Source organism: Myotis brandtii, unplaced genomic scaffold (assembly GCF_000412655.1).
Source record: "Myotis brandtii unplaced genomic scaffold, ASM41265v1 scaffold247, whole genome shotgun sequence".
In the NCBI taxonomy this organism is placed as follows: Eukaryota; Metazoa; Chordata; class Mammalia; order Chiroptera; family Vespertilionidae; genus Myotis; species Myotis brandtii.
The window spans coordinates 30,087-44,347 of record NW_005359352.1 but is presented as its reverse complement, the minus strand read 5'-3'; the positions used below and the strand labels follow the sequence as shown (position 1 = coordinate 44,347).

Here is a 14,261-nt window from a genome sequence, read left to right as displayed (position 1 = left end):
TGGGTTTTGTTTGGAGGAATCCTTTCCGTGACTGGAAACTCCTTGCATCCAGCCGCCAAATTGTCACTCATTCACTCACATTTGGGGGTGAAATATACACACACACGGAAATGCCCGGATGGTAAGTGCTCAGGGCCATGCATTTCCCACGGTGAGCGCGGCCATGCGACTTGCACCCAGACCAGGGAGCGGGACCCCCTGGAAGCCCTCACCTTTGCAGTGGCTGCTCACGCTGACCCCCCGCAGGGACAGACCAGATCTTTTTTTATTTTTTAATATATTTTATTGATTTTTTACAGAGGAAGGGAGAAGGATAAGGAGTTAGAAACATCGATGAGAGAGAAACATCAATCAGCTGCCTCTTTCACACCCCCTACTGGGGATGTGCCTGCAACCAAGGTACATGCCCTTGACCGGAATCGAACCTGGGACCCTTGAGTCCGCAGGCTGAAGCTCTATCCACTGAGCCAAACCGGTTAGGGCCAGACCAGATCTTGACTCCAGCAGCAGAGGTTGGCCTCGCACGCTCATCGTGTCGTCTGTATATATCATATATATATACGTATATATATGGTATACTATTATAACCGTGGCTCAGTTACTCTGGTCCCGGTAGCAGGTAGTGTCCCCAGTGGCCACACTGCCCGCTCTCCTGGGCGTCTGGGCTGCTGCCCCCTGCTGGCCATTACTAGCCTCACTCCCTTCTGCTCGGCAGTTGGCGTTTTAAGTCACAGTTCCTCTGCGTTGGCACGACTGTTCTTGGTTTCTGGGCCCTGTGGCAGGTGCGGAAATGGCCAGGTGACCCCGAGCTGGAGCCCGCTGGGCGTGGACGGTGGGCAGATCCTTACCTGGCCAACTGGGGTTCTTGGTTAACTTGCTTTTTCTGCTTGTGCTCTGACCCCTCCTGCTCCCTCTCCGCCTGCCCTTCCATCCAGTCGCCTACACACAAGATGAAAGACTCCAGCCCGCTGAGCAGCAGGAAGTTCTCGGAGAAGATGCACTTCCAGGCCATCCACAGCGAGCCTCCCGAAGCGTTTAGCGACCCGTCGCCGCCGCTGGCCGAGGCGCCGCCTCCGCAGCCGCTTTCGGAGCAGAGCAAGTCTCAGACCGAGATGCAGTTTGTGAATGAGGAGGACGTCGAGGCCTTGGGAGCCGCAGCCCCGCCCCTGCCTGCCACCGAGGAGCCCAAAGCCCTCTCCGCCCTGGCTGCGAGCAAGACGGACTCGCCGTCTAGGAAGAAAGGTGCGGACGAGGCCGCTTCCCGCCCCTTCTGTGCCCGTGGGCGCTGCAAGCTCCGGTCCTGCCTCCAAAGCTCAGAACACGGACCCGTGACGTCGGTCCTGTCCGGTCCCTGCCCTTTTGCCGAATATGTTAGTGAAGAGAATTTAGTCGTAGACAGTGAGACGTGAAGGAGGTCTTGGGGGGTCGTGTGGTGAACCCTCACTTCACAGTCCGGGCCCTTCTGAGCTCCTCTGAACACCGGGCTTCAGTGGGTTCCCCAGAGGCGCTTGGAGGTCAGAGGTTGGAGGTCAGAGGTTGAGGGTCCCTGGGCACGGCTCTGACCTGCTCCTTTGCTCCTTTGCAGACAAACGAAGCCGGCACCTGGGGGCGGACGGCGTCTACCTGGACGACCTCACAGACATGGATCCCGAAGTGGCCGCCCTGTACTTTCCCAAAAAGTAAACCTTCTTATTCCTCGGGCCGTGTTCCGTGATCTGAATAGGCTTCAGTGGGTTCCCCAGAGGCGCTTGGAGGTCAGACATTGGAGGTCAGAGGTTGGGGGTCCCTGGGCGCGGCTCTGACCTGCTCCTTTGCTCCTTTGTTTGCAGACAAACGAAGCCGGCACCTGGGGGCGGACGGTGTCTACCTGGACGACCTCACAGACATGGATCCGGAAGTGGCTGCCCTGTATTTTCCCAAAAAGTAAACCTTTTTATTCCTCGGGCCGTGTTCCGTGATCTGAATGGGAATCTGTGCGAGTTCACTTTTCCTCCGGTTTGATTTGAGAGCGAGAAGAGGTGTCCTGACAAAAGCAGCCAGTACAGAGCGGGCTTTCTCTGTAGACGTGGTGGTGGTGGGGGATCTCCATGCGGCTGGCTTCCTGCCGTCGGAGCGGGAAGGAGGCAGGAGGCTGTCTCCCCTGATGATGCGGAGGTTGTGTGTGGTGGTCTGTGACCCACCGATGACCCCGAGGTCGCGTTGTGGTGGTCAGTGACCCACAGCCCGATTCCGTGGCAAAGGCAGCAGTTGCGTGGCCCTCTCTCCGCGGGAGGGTCCGTGGCCCATCCTTAGTTCCAGGGTTTGCAGGGAGGGCCAGGTCCACGGAGGGTGAAGCCCAGAGCTGTGGCCTCTGAGGAGTGTGCTCGATCCCCTGTCTCTATGGCTTCCCGCCGTCGGAGCGGGAAGGAGGAGGAGGCTGTCTCCCCTGATGATGCAGAGGTTGTGTGTGGTGGTCTGTGACCCACCGATGCCCCCGAGGTCGCGTTGTGGTCAGTGACCCACTGATGACCCCGAGGTTGCGTTGTGGTCAGTGACCCACTGATGACCCCGAGGTTGCGTTGTGGTCATTGACCCACTGATGATGCCGAGGTCGCGTTGTGGTCAGTAACCCACTGATGACCCCGAGGTTGCGTTGTGGTGGTCTGTGACCCACAGCCCGATTCCGTGGCAAAGGCGGCAGCTGCGTGGCCCTCTCTCCGCGGGAGGGTCCGTGGCCCATCCTTAGTTCTCCTGGGGTTTGCAGGGAGGGCCAGGTCCACGGAGGGTGAAGCCCAGAGCTGTGGCCTCTGAGGAGTGTGCTCGCTCCCCTCTCTCCACGTGGGTTTGGGGGGGATGCAGGGGATGTGGGAGCAGAAGCTGACTGTGCTCTCTGCTCGGAAAGCCTTCAGCTGGTCTTTGTTTGGTGCTTTAATGAGAAGTCCGTCCCGGGATGGAGCCATTTGCTCCGTGGGGGTCTCGGATTGGAGTCCTTTCACGTGTGCGTGAGACCCCAGACCAGGAGACTCCTCAGAACACCTTCCCCTCTTCCTCCTTCCAGCGGGGACCCTTCTGCCCTCCCCAAACATGCCGACAACGGAGCCCGGTCAGCCAACCAGTCCCCGCAGTCCGTGGGCAGCTCTGGGGCCGACAGTGGTGTGGAGAGCACCTCCGACGGCCTGAGGGACCTGCCGTCCATCGCCATCTCCCTCTGCGGCGGCCTCAGCGACAACAGGGAGATCACCAAAGGTACTGGCGCCTCGGAGCTGGTCCTCAGGCCAAGAGCACCCTCTGGTGGCGGCTGCTCAGAACGCCCGGAGGCCTGGCTTCCATCCTTAGTTCCAGTCCGGCTGCCTCCTCTGCATTTGGTGAACAACAGCACATGTGACTCACTGTTGCTCACGACTCACCTGCTGCTGGCTTGCCCCTGGCGACCTTGGCTTGCCCTCGGCGACCTTGGGTTCTGGTGTTCACACGGGGCTTCAGGCAGCAGCCAGGCCACCGGGGTCGCTGGTTGTCAGGCGCGCCTGCTGAGCCCGCCGTGTGTCCTTGCCCCGTGCCAGTCCTTCGAGGCGTAGGGCCTGCAGCCCCGTGGGGGAGGCAGTGTTAGGGGACACCGTGCACTGGAGGGGTGGGGGCAGCAACGCTGTGGGTGGAGGAGGGGCCCAGCTGGAGCTGAAAGGTGCTCCCAGGTTGGCATAGGGGATGAATGGATTCATGGCGTCCATCAGATTCATAAAGTGAGGTCCCAGTCCCCGCAGTTACACGGTGAGGTGGCCCAGGATCCCAGCCAGTGCAGCCGCCATTCCCCCTGACATTCCCCGAGGAGACCTGGGAACTCACTCCCACCCCCGCTGTGGTCTGAATTGCTCGCAGGGATCCTGCACTTTTCCCGCTGCCTCTCATGAGCCTCCTTCCTGCCCCGAGATGCCATCCTAGATCCTGTCTCCTCCTGAGCTCCCTTCAAGCTTTGTGGATTGCTTCCCACCAGAGACTGGGGCCCCTTATTCTGCCCTTATTCTGGCACCTGACCCCGCTGATCATCAACGCTGTGGGTGGAGGAGGGGCCCAGCTGGAGCTGAAGGGTGCTCCCAGGTTGGCGTAGGGGGTGAATGGATTCATGGTGTCCATCAGGTTCATAAAGCGAGGTCCCAGTCCCCGCAGTTACATGGGGCTCCCTGCCAGCTCTGAGCGTGTGAGGCTGGGTCAGCAGCTGGGCCTCACGTGGTCCCCTGCCCTTCCTGGGGGTGACGGTGGTCAGCACCCTGCCCGCTGGCATTGAGCGAGCCCTTCTGTGAGGCAGGACACTGCCTTCCGCGCTCGCCCCCACCCATCCTCACAGTCCCCGTGGCAGGCGAGGGAGCTGAGGCACCTGCCCAGGGTCACAGCAACGCTTGTCACTTAGACCTGCTTCCCCAGGTGTGTGTGCAGACTGTATTCCCACCCCCGCCCCGCAAGCTTAGGAACCCTCTGAGGGGACGTTTCCCCACATCCTCCCTCCGCCCGGCCTCCCTTCGCTCTGCACAGATGCTGCCCGCAGACAAGGTGAAGGTCCTGCCCTTACAGGTGCACTCGAGGACTTCCCGCACAGGGGCACGCACAGGGAAATGTGTAAACTCTCAGGAAGCTCACGGGAGCGCGAGCCAGTGAAATAGGCCTGTTCTTTGAACCAGATTGTCCTTATCTCTCCCTCTCCCCTGCCATTGCTTCCCAGACGCGTTTTTGGAACAAGCCGTGTCGTATCAACAGTTTGTGGACAACCCCGCCCTCATCGACGACCCCAACCTGGTGGTAAAGATCGGGAACAAGTACGTTTCTCCCGCGTCGTCTTGGTGGTGGCAGATGCCCGTTCGGTGTCAGCTTTCCAGACGGAGACCTGGACGGGAGCCGCAGGCACTGTTCTCCACGTGCATTGTTTGCTATGAGTCTGTGTTCAGCTGTGTGACTGTCAGCGCGCTGTGACAGTGACTGGCGCTCTGTGGCTGGTGGGCTGATGGGATCCTGGGTCTTGTGGGTCCTAGTGCTCACCTGCACCGGATTTTATATGGAACGTGTGCAGTCCTGGGCCTGGGGGACTTGGCCCGAGTGGTCCACGGGGGTGACGGAACGGGCAGCGTGTCCCCCCTTGAGAGCCGGGTCTGAGTCGGGCGGGCAGGTGTTTTGTAGATGCTGCCGGACTCCCGGAGGAAGGCGTGAATGTCTGTGTGTTAAGCTCGGGGCCCTGGTTGCCTTTTCCTCGAAGTCTGGCCGGCGATGCCACAGGCCCTGCTGCCTGGACAGCCGCTCACCCCGCAGTGCGGCCACTGCAGGGGGGACATGAGGGGAGGCTGGGGTGCAGGCAACAGCTTGGGCTCTTCATGGACCCAGCTGGAGTTCCAGAACCTTTCACGGCCACGCCTCATGACATTGGCTTTTCAGTCTGGCCTTGGGTCTTTTCAAAGTTTTTTTTTTTTTAAATTATATATATTTTTATTGATTTCAGTGCAGAAGGGAGAGGGAGAGATAAAAACATCAGTGATGAGAGAGAATCATGGATCGGCTGCCTCCTGCACGCCCCACACTGGGATGGAGCCTGCAATCGGGCAGGTGCCCTGACCGGGAATCTGTCTGTGAGCTCCTGCTTCATAGGTGGATGCTCAACCACTGAGCCACGCCGGCCGGGCAGGCCTTGGTCCTTTGACGCTTCTTTCGTTGTTTCCTGTAGGTATTATAACTGGACCACGGCAGCCCCTCTGCTGCTGGCAATGCAGGCTTTCCAGAAACCTCTGCCAAAGGTGAGCTTGAACCCGAGAAAGACAGGGACACCAGAAACATGGGCGGTTGGAATTTAGATTTTATTTTTAAAACCACAAAGTTAATTATGTTGGGCTCTTTCAAAGTTCCCAAGCATCAGGGTCAGGGGTTCGAATCTGCTTCTCTTGCCCCTCAGAGGCCACGGCTTCCCTTGCACCCTCTGTGCCCTTAGCAGGTGCTCGTCTGCTTCGGTGTCAGAGAATCCTGCTGCCTGGGCTCCCCAAGGTCTCATCTGACCTTGGAGAGTGTGCGCTCGCTCCTTCCTTGTGTGCGAGAGTGCGTGTGAGTGTGTGTGCGTGTGAGTGTGTGTGCGAGTGTGAGTGTGTGTGTTTGAGTGTGTGAGTGTGTGAGTGTATGTATGAGTGCGTGTGAGTGTGTGTGCTAGTGTGAGTGTGTGTGCGAGAGTGTGTGAGTGTGACAGTATGTGTGTTTGAGTGTGTGAGTGTGTGAGTGTATGTGTGAGTGTGTGTGAGTGTGACGTGCGCTCGCTCCTTCCTTGTGTGCGAGAGTGCGTGTGTGTGTGTGTGTGCGAGTGTGAATGTGTGTGTGAGAGTGTGAGAGTGTGACAGTGTGTGTGTTTGAGTGTGTGAGTGTATGTGTGTGACAGTGTGTGCGAGAGTGTGTGTGCAAGTGTGTGTGAGTGAGTACATGTGCGAGAGTGTGTGTGTGAGTGTGTGTGACTGTGAGTGTGTGTATGTATGAGTGTGTTTGATGAGTCTATGCTTGTTTGTGTGTGTGTGAGTGCATGCGAGTGTGTGTGAGTGTGCACACGAGTGTGTGTCTGTGAGTGTGAGAGTGTGAGTGTGTATGTATGAGTGTGTTTGATGAGTCTATGCTTGTTTGTGTGTGTGTGAGTGCATGCGAGTGTGTGTGAGTGTGCACACGAGTGTGTGTCTGTGAGTGTGAGAGTGTGAGTGTGTATGTATGAGTGTGTTTGATGAGTCTATGCTCGCTCCTTGTGTGTGTGTGTATATGAATATGTGTGTGTGAGAGAGAGTGTGCGTGTGTGGGTGTCTGATAAGTCCATGCTTGCTCCTTCCTTGCGTGTGTGTGTGTGTGTGTGTGTGTGTGTGAGATTGTGTTTTGGGATTTGGGGATTGTGACCTATCTTTGGGGGACTTTATCTGTGAGCATTCTGCGTGCCCTGGGCGGAGGGCTTGCTTTCCTGGGTGGTTTCGTTTTGTCTTACCAGGTTCCTCACAGTGTCCGTGGCCTTGGACGCATGTTTATGTTACACACTTCAGCTCTTACAATTCAGTAAGAGAAAGGATGAGCGCCATGGAAACGCTGCTAAAGGATTTAGTTTACAGACCAGGAAATGCACACGACTTCTAAAGGGAAAAAAATGCGTCTTTGTGATGCGCATCCTCAGTCTGTTTACAAGCGTGTCAGTAGCTCTGACGATCTTTGTGGCGTTTATCTAACGGAGGGTTGTTCTTATGTGCAGAGCCTGTCAGTCTTCTGCAGCTCTCGGGTTTTGTGTCCTGTTCGGAATGGCCCTGCTTGCCCGTTTCCAAAGCCTGTGGAAATGTGCCCGTCTCTTCTTCTAGTACTTTCTTCGGTCTTCGATCCATCGAGATTTTATTTGGAGAGTGATGGGTGAGGCAGCAGGAACCCAGCCACTTTCTCCAGCTGGTTATTGCGTTGGGATGCGTTGGTTGCAGGGACCAGGGACGACGAGTTGGTTAAATAACAGGGGTTTCCATCGCACATAGTAAGACTCTCAGAGGCTGGTGGTCCCGGGCTTGACGAATCTGGGTTAGCTTCTCTGGGATTTTCTTGGCTTTCCCTTCAGGATCACGAGGTGATGGTTATCCGCGTCACCTTATGCAGCCACATCCAAAGTAGGAGGGATGGAGGCAGACCTCTCCCATTTCATTGGCCACTTGGCCACATGCTCACCTTCCAGTCGGCTGCTGGCAAGACAGCGGCTGACTGTGAATGGTGCAGACCAGTTGAGGTTTGTTTTCTGGATTGGAGGCTGCCTTCCCGAGCGGATCGAAGCCTGATCCTCGAACAGAGTTTAGGGCGTGTCGGCAGGAAAGTCAGAAAGGAGGTGATGCCCCACGGAGGCAGCTGGCAGGGTTGGCACAGCTGCCCGGTGACCCCAGAACCTTTCATTCGATGCCTCTTGCCCCCCTGACAGGCAGTTACAACTTTACCATCTAGTGCATTTCTCTGTGACTTTACATTTATTTCTGAACATTGTCTTTTGCCCTTTAATAGGTTTATTCATGTACCAACTGCATTTTGAAAAGTCACTGTGGTTTTAAATATACTTTACTATTGAGTAAGGCTTTGTCTTCTTACTACCCTCCCGAGAATAGTCTTGGCTATTTCTGTGTGTTTTCCCCACGAACTTGGGAATCCGCTTGTCTAGGTCTGACAGGAGTCCTGTTTGGCGTTTTTCATTGGGGTCTGACCTTGACAGGCGCATTAGGAGGGGTAGGTGTTCCACCTCTTTACGGGGGCCTGTTCGTGAAGGGGGTCCGTGCGGTTTGCAGGTTGTGGGTTTTTGTGTGTTCAGGTTTTGCTGTGTGTCGGGTGGGAGTGTTTTAAATGATAAAAAAAAGCACACTTCCGGCCAAATATGTGAATCGCTTATCTTTCCACTTCCCTGCAACCTGTTTGGTTGAAAGACCAAATCCTTCTTTCATTCCTCGCTGATGGAAGCTACCTGGAACAGTTCTATAAAGCGAGGAAGGGAAATGACCTTGACCTTGGGGCTGGAATTAGCCTCGGAGATATTTTGTTCTTTGGAAAGACTTAGAAAACTGTTAGTTATTATGGAATCTCCCCCCATCAAACTTCCATGTCTTTAGGGTCAGCGTGTGATTTTTTTTTAACAATTGAGATTTTAAATGCTAATGTTCAGTTTGTCGAAATGTACATTCGCTAACACCATCCTGTGGCTTTTACCCCATGTTATTAACATGCCCATAGAATCACTTCATTTCTTTATTTTATAACGATCACATCGAGAGTAACAGCACCTTAACCAGCCAGCCACTGTAATTTGAAAACTTGCGGTCTGACTAATCACTAATGATTCTCAACGCTTTCTCTTTTTTTTTTTTGTTGTGTTGCATCTTTTTGTTGTTCGTTTATTCCTTTGGCATCTTCTTAAGTCTTCATGCCTAAGTTACCTTCACGCGATTTTGGACGCCATTAGGTTTTGCTTCTCGAAAATTTTTAATTCACACGTCGTATGTTGTGCTTCCTCTTATTTGTTTGTTTGAACCTCACTTCAGTTTGCATGTGTCTTTTGGTTTGACTGTGCTGAGTTGATCTTCTTTTGGTTCCGTTATTTATGTTGCCATCCATTTAAAACAGGCCACGGTGGAGGCGATCATGAGGGATAAGATGCCCAGGAAGGGAGGAAGATGGTGGTTTTCGTGGAGGGGAAGAAGTACCACTATCAAGGAGGTAAGCGTGGAGTGCCAGGGAGCGTCTGGGCGTAGCTCAGTGCGTTTCGGAGTTTCTCAAGGTCTTCCTCCACCGGCATCCGCAGAAGCCGGAACACGGAGCTTTCAGGAGCCCGCCCCGCCCCGGGGTGGGAGGGCATCATGGAGCGAGCGGAAGCTGGAGGAGTAGGGCCCGAGGGGAGGGGGGCCGAGCAGAGAGCTGGCCTCACCTCCTCGCTCTGCTGCCTCTCAGCTCGGAGACCCTGGTCCAGTCACACTTTGTAAAAAAGTATTTTATTGATTTCAGAGAGGGAGGGAAAGGGAGAGAGAGATAGGAACATCAGTGATGAGAGAGAATCACTGATGGGCTGCCTCCTGCACACCGCCCCCTGGGCATCAAGCCCACACCTGGGGCATGTGCCCTGACCGGGATTTGAATCATGACCTCCTGGTTCGTAGGTTAACGCTCAACCACTGAGCCATATACCAGCGGGGCTGGTCCAGTCACTCTTCATCTGTAAAAAGAAGGGATTCAACCTGATAGTGAACCTTTTTTCAGGTTAAATATTTTCCTCTGCGTGTGAGGATCGTTTCAGTGAGGTATACTCACGGCTGTAGGCTAATCACCATCAGCCCGTACTTTAGTGGTGTGTCGGGGTACACGTGGCTTTGCTTTCCATCGCTGTAAATGCCTGTCCCTGTTTTCAGACCTTTGTCTGCCTCCCAGCCTGTCCTCCCATCATTCTCTCTGCTCCCATGCCACGTGTCCCCCGGCTTTCCCCTCGGGCTCAGCCCCCCACGAGGGTTCTCAAGGGTTGTCTTGGGGTCCCCTCTTCCGCTTCGATTGCCTACTTCTCCCTGGGCAGCCTCACCCACGCCCCCATGAGGACCCCGTTTCATTTCCAGACCAGACATTCTTTTATATTCGATGCCCATTTAGCAAGTGGCCAACTAGGTAGGCATCTCCATGCGATTGCTTCAGGACACCTCAGGCCTGTCGTTTTTAATACTGAGCTCACAATTTTCCTGCCAGTTTCTTTGCTGGACCATATTCAGAAAGCGGGGTCGCTGCCCACCCACAGGCTCGACACTTCCCTTTCCTCACTCTCACTTCCGTCCCCCGCCAGGTCCACCACTCACCATCCCAAGTATTTCTCAGATTTTCCAGTTCTCTCCACCTTCATTCCCACACATCGAGGCTGCCGTGATCTCTCCCAGGATCGCTTCCAAATGAACTGCTTGGGTCTGTTGTTGCCCTCTCTCCATCCTTCATACTGTAATCACAGTGTTCTCTTTAGGAGACTGGTCCAGTTTATGCTGCTCCCGCCTTAGAGCCTTGTGGTGCGTTCCCAGGGTTCTTCTAATTAAGATCCCCGTCCTTAACATGGTCACAGGACTTGGGTACCCCAGTCCCTGCTCCCTCTTTAGCCTCATCTTTTGCATTCTCTCCCCCGTCCTCTGGGCTTAAGCGTCACTGGCTGAAAGCACATTCTACCCCAGGACCTTTGCACGTGGTGTTTCCTCTGCCTAGTGCTCTTAGGACCCTTCTCGTTCCTCTTCCTGAATTAGCTGGCAGATTAGTCTGCTCTGCCCTTCGCTGCTCTCAGAGCCAGGCCTGTGAACTTTTCCTTCATTCATGACTTTGTCAGGGTTTGTAATTATACACATATTAGCGTGGGTATTGGGTGAACACCTTTTCCCCTCTAGGCCCCTACCCCCAGGGAGGCCGAGACCATGTGCCTTTGATTCCTGGGTGTCCCCAGTGCCCACATGGGACCCAGAGCGGGGGTCAGGCAGATACTCGTTGGGGGAATGCTGATCGCTTTTGGAAGAAACCCCAAGGACAACGGCCAGGCTGGTGGTTAGAAGAGTAAAAGCAACCTCAGTGAGCTCAAGTTCTGTGTCCCGTTAGTTCAAAGGGAGGAAGTGTTGGGAGGACCTTATGGAGATGAAGTTGTTCTCCGCCGTCTCCTGCTCGCAGACCTGAGCTTACTGACTGTTCCACTATTCCCAAGGCACCTAACCAGGTTGGAACAAACACGTGCTTTACCTCAGGAGACAGAAAGCTTGGGGGCCTCTCTAGGTCCCTACAAGAGGGCAGCCTGTTGTAGGATTTAGGCAGACGGCTACTTCAGAGACCTGTTCATTGTAGAGTATCCGGTTTCTCACCAGTTTGGGTTGAGGGGAGTGCCAGCATGAAATAAGGAATAGTTAGGACATTAAATATTTTTAAAATAAATGTACTTATTTCAGATCAATAGCTATTTAGGAACCAGACTAACAAAGGATCGTTAATCCTGAGTTACCTGCCTCAACAAATAGATGAGAAATTACCAGGCATGTTATCACACCGATTATTTATGTGCCTAGAAAAAGCTAAAGAATGTTTCAAAGAACTTAGAACTCATCCTATGTTGAGATGCTCACCTGCTGTTGTATTTTTTATATCAGATATTTTTTAAATATTAAAAATTAACCTACCCCCTGAGCAGATGACCACAAATGAGACTGAATTGAACATCCTCTGTCCTCTGACACTCCTGTCCGGCCTCTGACCTCCCGTGGCCCGTGGGACGTGGTGTCTCCTTTCCTCGTGGCTGTGGGCTGGCGTTGTATTCACCCGCAGCATCGCGGCCCTCGTGGCAGCGTTAGGGGTGGAGGTCCCCTCCCAGTTCACAGGCAGGAGACCAGGCTCTGGGGCTCCGTGACTTGCCCCCGGATCCTACGCGAGAGAAGGGGACCGGCCCAGATCCCTCAGAATCCCGGGGCGCCCCCGTCCATCGGAGCGTTTTCTATTAAAAGTAGGCAGCATTGAGAAAGAGCGACTGTGTCCACATTTTCCCAAGAAAATACGGTGTGAGAATATTTCAGGCGCCTCTATCAGCAGTTATGAGGACACATTCTGAGAGCCCTCGTGTCTCCAAGCAGCCCTCGATGCCGCCTTTGCACAAAGCTACAGCGATGATGAAGTGTGGCTCGGTGCCACACACACTTGTGGAGAACACTCACTTCTGTTCTCAGCTTCATTGTGTACCTACGTGCAGAGGGCTCGCAGGGCCCTGCCTGCCCGGGGCAGTGCCGTGGGGGAAGGCTCTGGGCCCTGGCCTGGGCTCAGGGGGTGCCCATTGGGGCCCCCAGCCCTGTTCTGGGCTTCTCTGTGGTGCACCCTCATCTCCTTTCTTCTCCAGGAAAGTAAGCCGGAGCAGGGCCTGGCTGGCGAGAGCCACAGCACCGGGGAGCAGCCGCCGCCGCTCAGCATGGCCACCAGGTACCGTGCCAGGCGGCTTGGGGTGGCAGCGCCTTTCCGGTTCCAGGGCCAGGGCACAGGCCTGGTGGGTGCTGCTGGCACAGTGCTTGCCGAGCACCACGGCCTTGGACCCGGTGGACCCGGTGGCGGGCCTGGGTTCCACCGGCTGTCGTTTGTTGAGGGACATGGAGCAATGTGTTCGGCTTCCCACCAATCAGATGGAGACGGTCGCTCCCTTAGCTACTGATTTCCAGAACCAGCGTGAGGCTGACGTGGAATGTAACCAGCGCACTCTTGGTTCTGGCCGCGCGAGAGCAGCGGTGACAGTGGTGGTGGCGATGGCCGCTGACAGGGGCAGTCCCTTTCCTCCCGAGGAAGCGGCCTTCCTCTGTGGTCCCCACGCCAGGACTTAGGCTGCTTCCTTTCTGCATGGTGATGTGGGTCCCTGTGAGCCTGGCATCGGAGGCGTGAGATGTAGGTAACGCTGGCCAGCGTTAGCCGAGTTTCGTATTCGAGTGGATCTGTCTGCGGGATCAGGGGTAGCTCTGCTCTGCGGGCAGTGCCATCGCCGCTCACGCTTCGGCTGCTGCGTATGGACACAGAGCGGGTCCCACCCCTCCTGCCATCGCCTGGCCTGGCCGTGCTCCCGGCGTAGGCAGCGGGATGGCGCTTCTTACTACTCAGCGGGCAGGGAATGCTCACAGTTAACTGAAGGCGAGATGCGTATCCTAGTCCTGATCATTTTTGTGCCTGGGAGGCCCAGCCCATGCCGACACGTGGCAGGCTCTTCATCGAGGTGGTTGGGCTGTCACTGAGCTGATGCGATGCCCCCAGTATGTTGTTGCTTCGTAGGAGAGCTGGGCTCAGAGTTCAAGTCCTCAGACTCCCTCCCGGCCAACGCCGTCTCCCAAACTCGCATTTCTAAGTTCACTGTTGGGAATAGAGACGCGGGCAGGTGGCAAGCAGGAAACGGCCTGATTTCGCCTTTGCTCTCTGTGGGGCCCCGATGACACTGTGTTTGAAGGTGACGCGCCATATGTGAGCCATTTAAAGAAGAGGCACCTGCTCCCCCCGCACCTCCCAGCCCCAGACAGGGCGTCCGGAGGAGCAGGAGCCTCGCGTGGGTTCCGTGCAGGCCCCCAGCCAGGCGCCTTGCTCCCGGGACGGCCCGCTCGGGGACTCTGGGAGGGGCGAGTCCTCCGTCTTCACTGGCACCGCTGGGGGGCCCCAGAGTCCCTAGTTGCTTGACATTGTGGGTGTGGAGAGGAGACCCAGGGGGCTCACCAGTTGACGGGTAGAAATTCAGACTCCAGGTGCCTGTCCCGCGGCCTCGGTGGGGTGGGGTGGGGGTGGAGGGAGCGGGGAACGTGCGCGTCCTTCCAGGCGAGGGGGTCCGACCCTGCTTCTCGGGGAGAGGGCCTCATGGTCCCTTGTAGAGCGATGGTAGCTGGTGACAGGTCGTGGCTGGGAGAGCAGCCCCTTGAGTGCGAGAGCGTGAGGAGGGGTTTAGTGGGCTCGTTGGTACCCGCAGTGACCTCTGGTGAGTGGCCATGCGAGGCAGCGCTCAGGGGAGGCCCCGAGCCTGCCATGGGTTCCGGCCGAAAGCGGTTTTCATGGCCACCCAGATGCATGTCCTTATTGGTGACGACATCACTGTGTTCTAGAATGAAGCAGGAGTCGTCCTCCAGCGATGAGGAGCACTCAGCCGCCAGGCCGTCCAGCGCCCCCCTGATGCCCCTGATGTCCAACGTCGGCTACAAGAAGACCCTGCGGCTCACGTCAGAGCAGCTGGTGAGCGGCTCCGTCCTCCCTGGCCTGCACGTGGCCCTGGCCTGCACGTG

At 55.9% G+C, this 14,261-nt stretch overlaps 1 protein-coding gene across 1 annotated transcript in view; it reads left to right on the top strand.

Moving 5' to 3' along the window:
* The window catches only part of LPIN1 (lipin 1), a 72,908-nt gene that overhangs the window by 47,101 nt on the left and 11,546 nt on the right, over window positions 1-14,261 (top strand). The window contains exons 8-15 of the mRNA XM_014540528.1: window positions 936-1,242; window positions 1,586-1,679; window positions 3,038-3,225; window positions 4,691-4,784; window positions 5,681-5,750; window positions 9,103-9,195; window positions 12,362-12,441; window positions 14,085-14,211. Coding sequence (XP_014396014.1) covers window positions 936-1,242; window positions 1,586-1,679; window positions 3,038-3,225; window positions 4,691-4,784; window positions 5,681-5,750; window positions 9,103-9,195; window positions 12,362-12,441; window positions 14,085-14,211 — 1,053 coding nt within the window. The remainder of the gene's footprint in view (window positions 1-935; window positions 1,243-1,585; window positions 1,680-3,037; window positions 3,226-4,690; window positions 4,785-5,680; window positions 5,751-9,102; window positions 9,196-12,361; window positions 12,442-14,084; window positions 14,212-14,261) is intronic.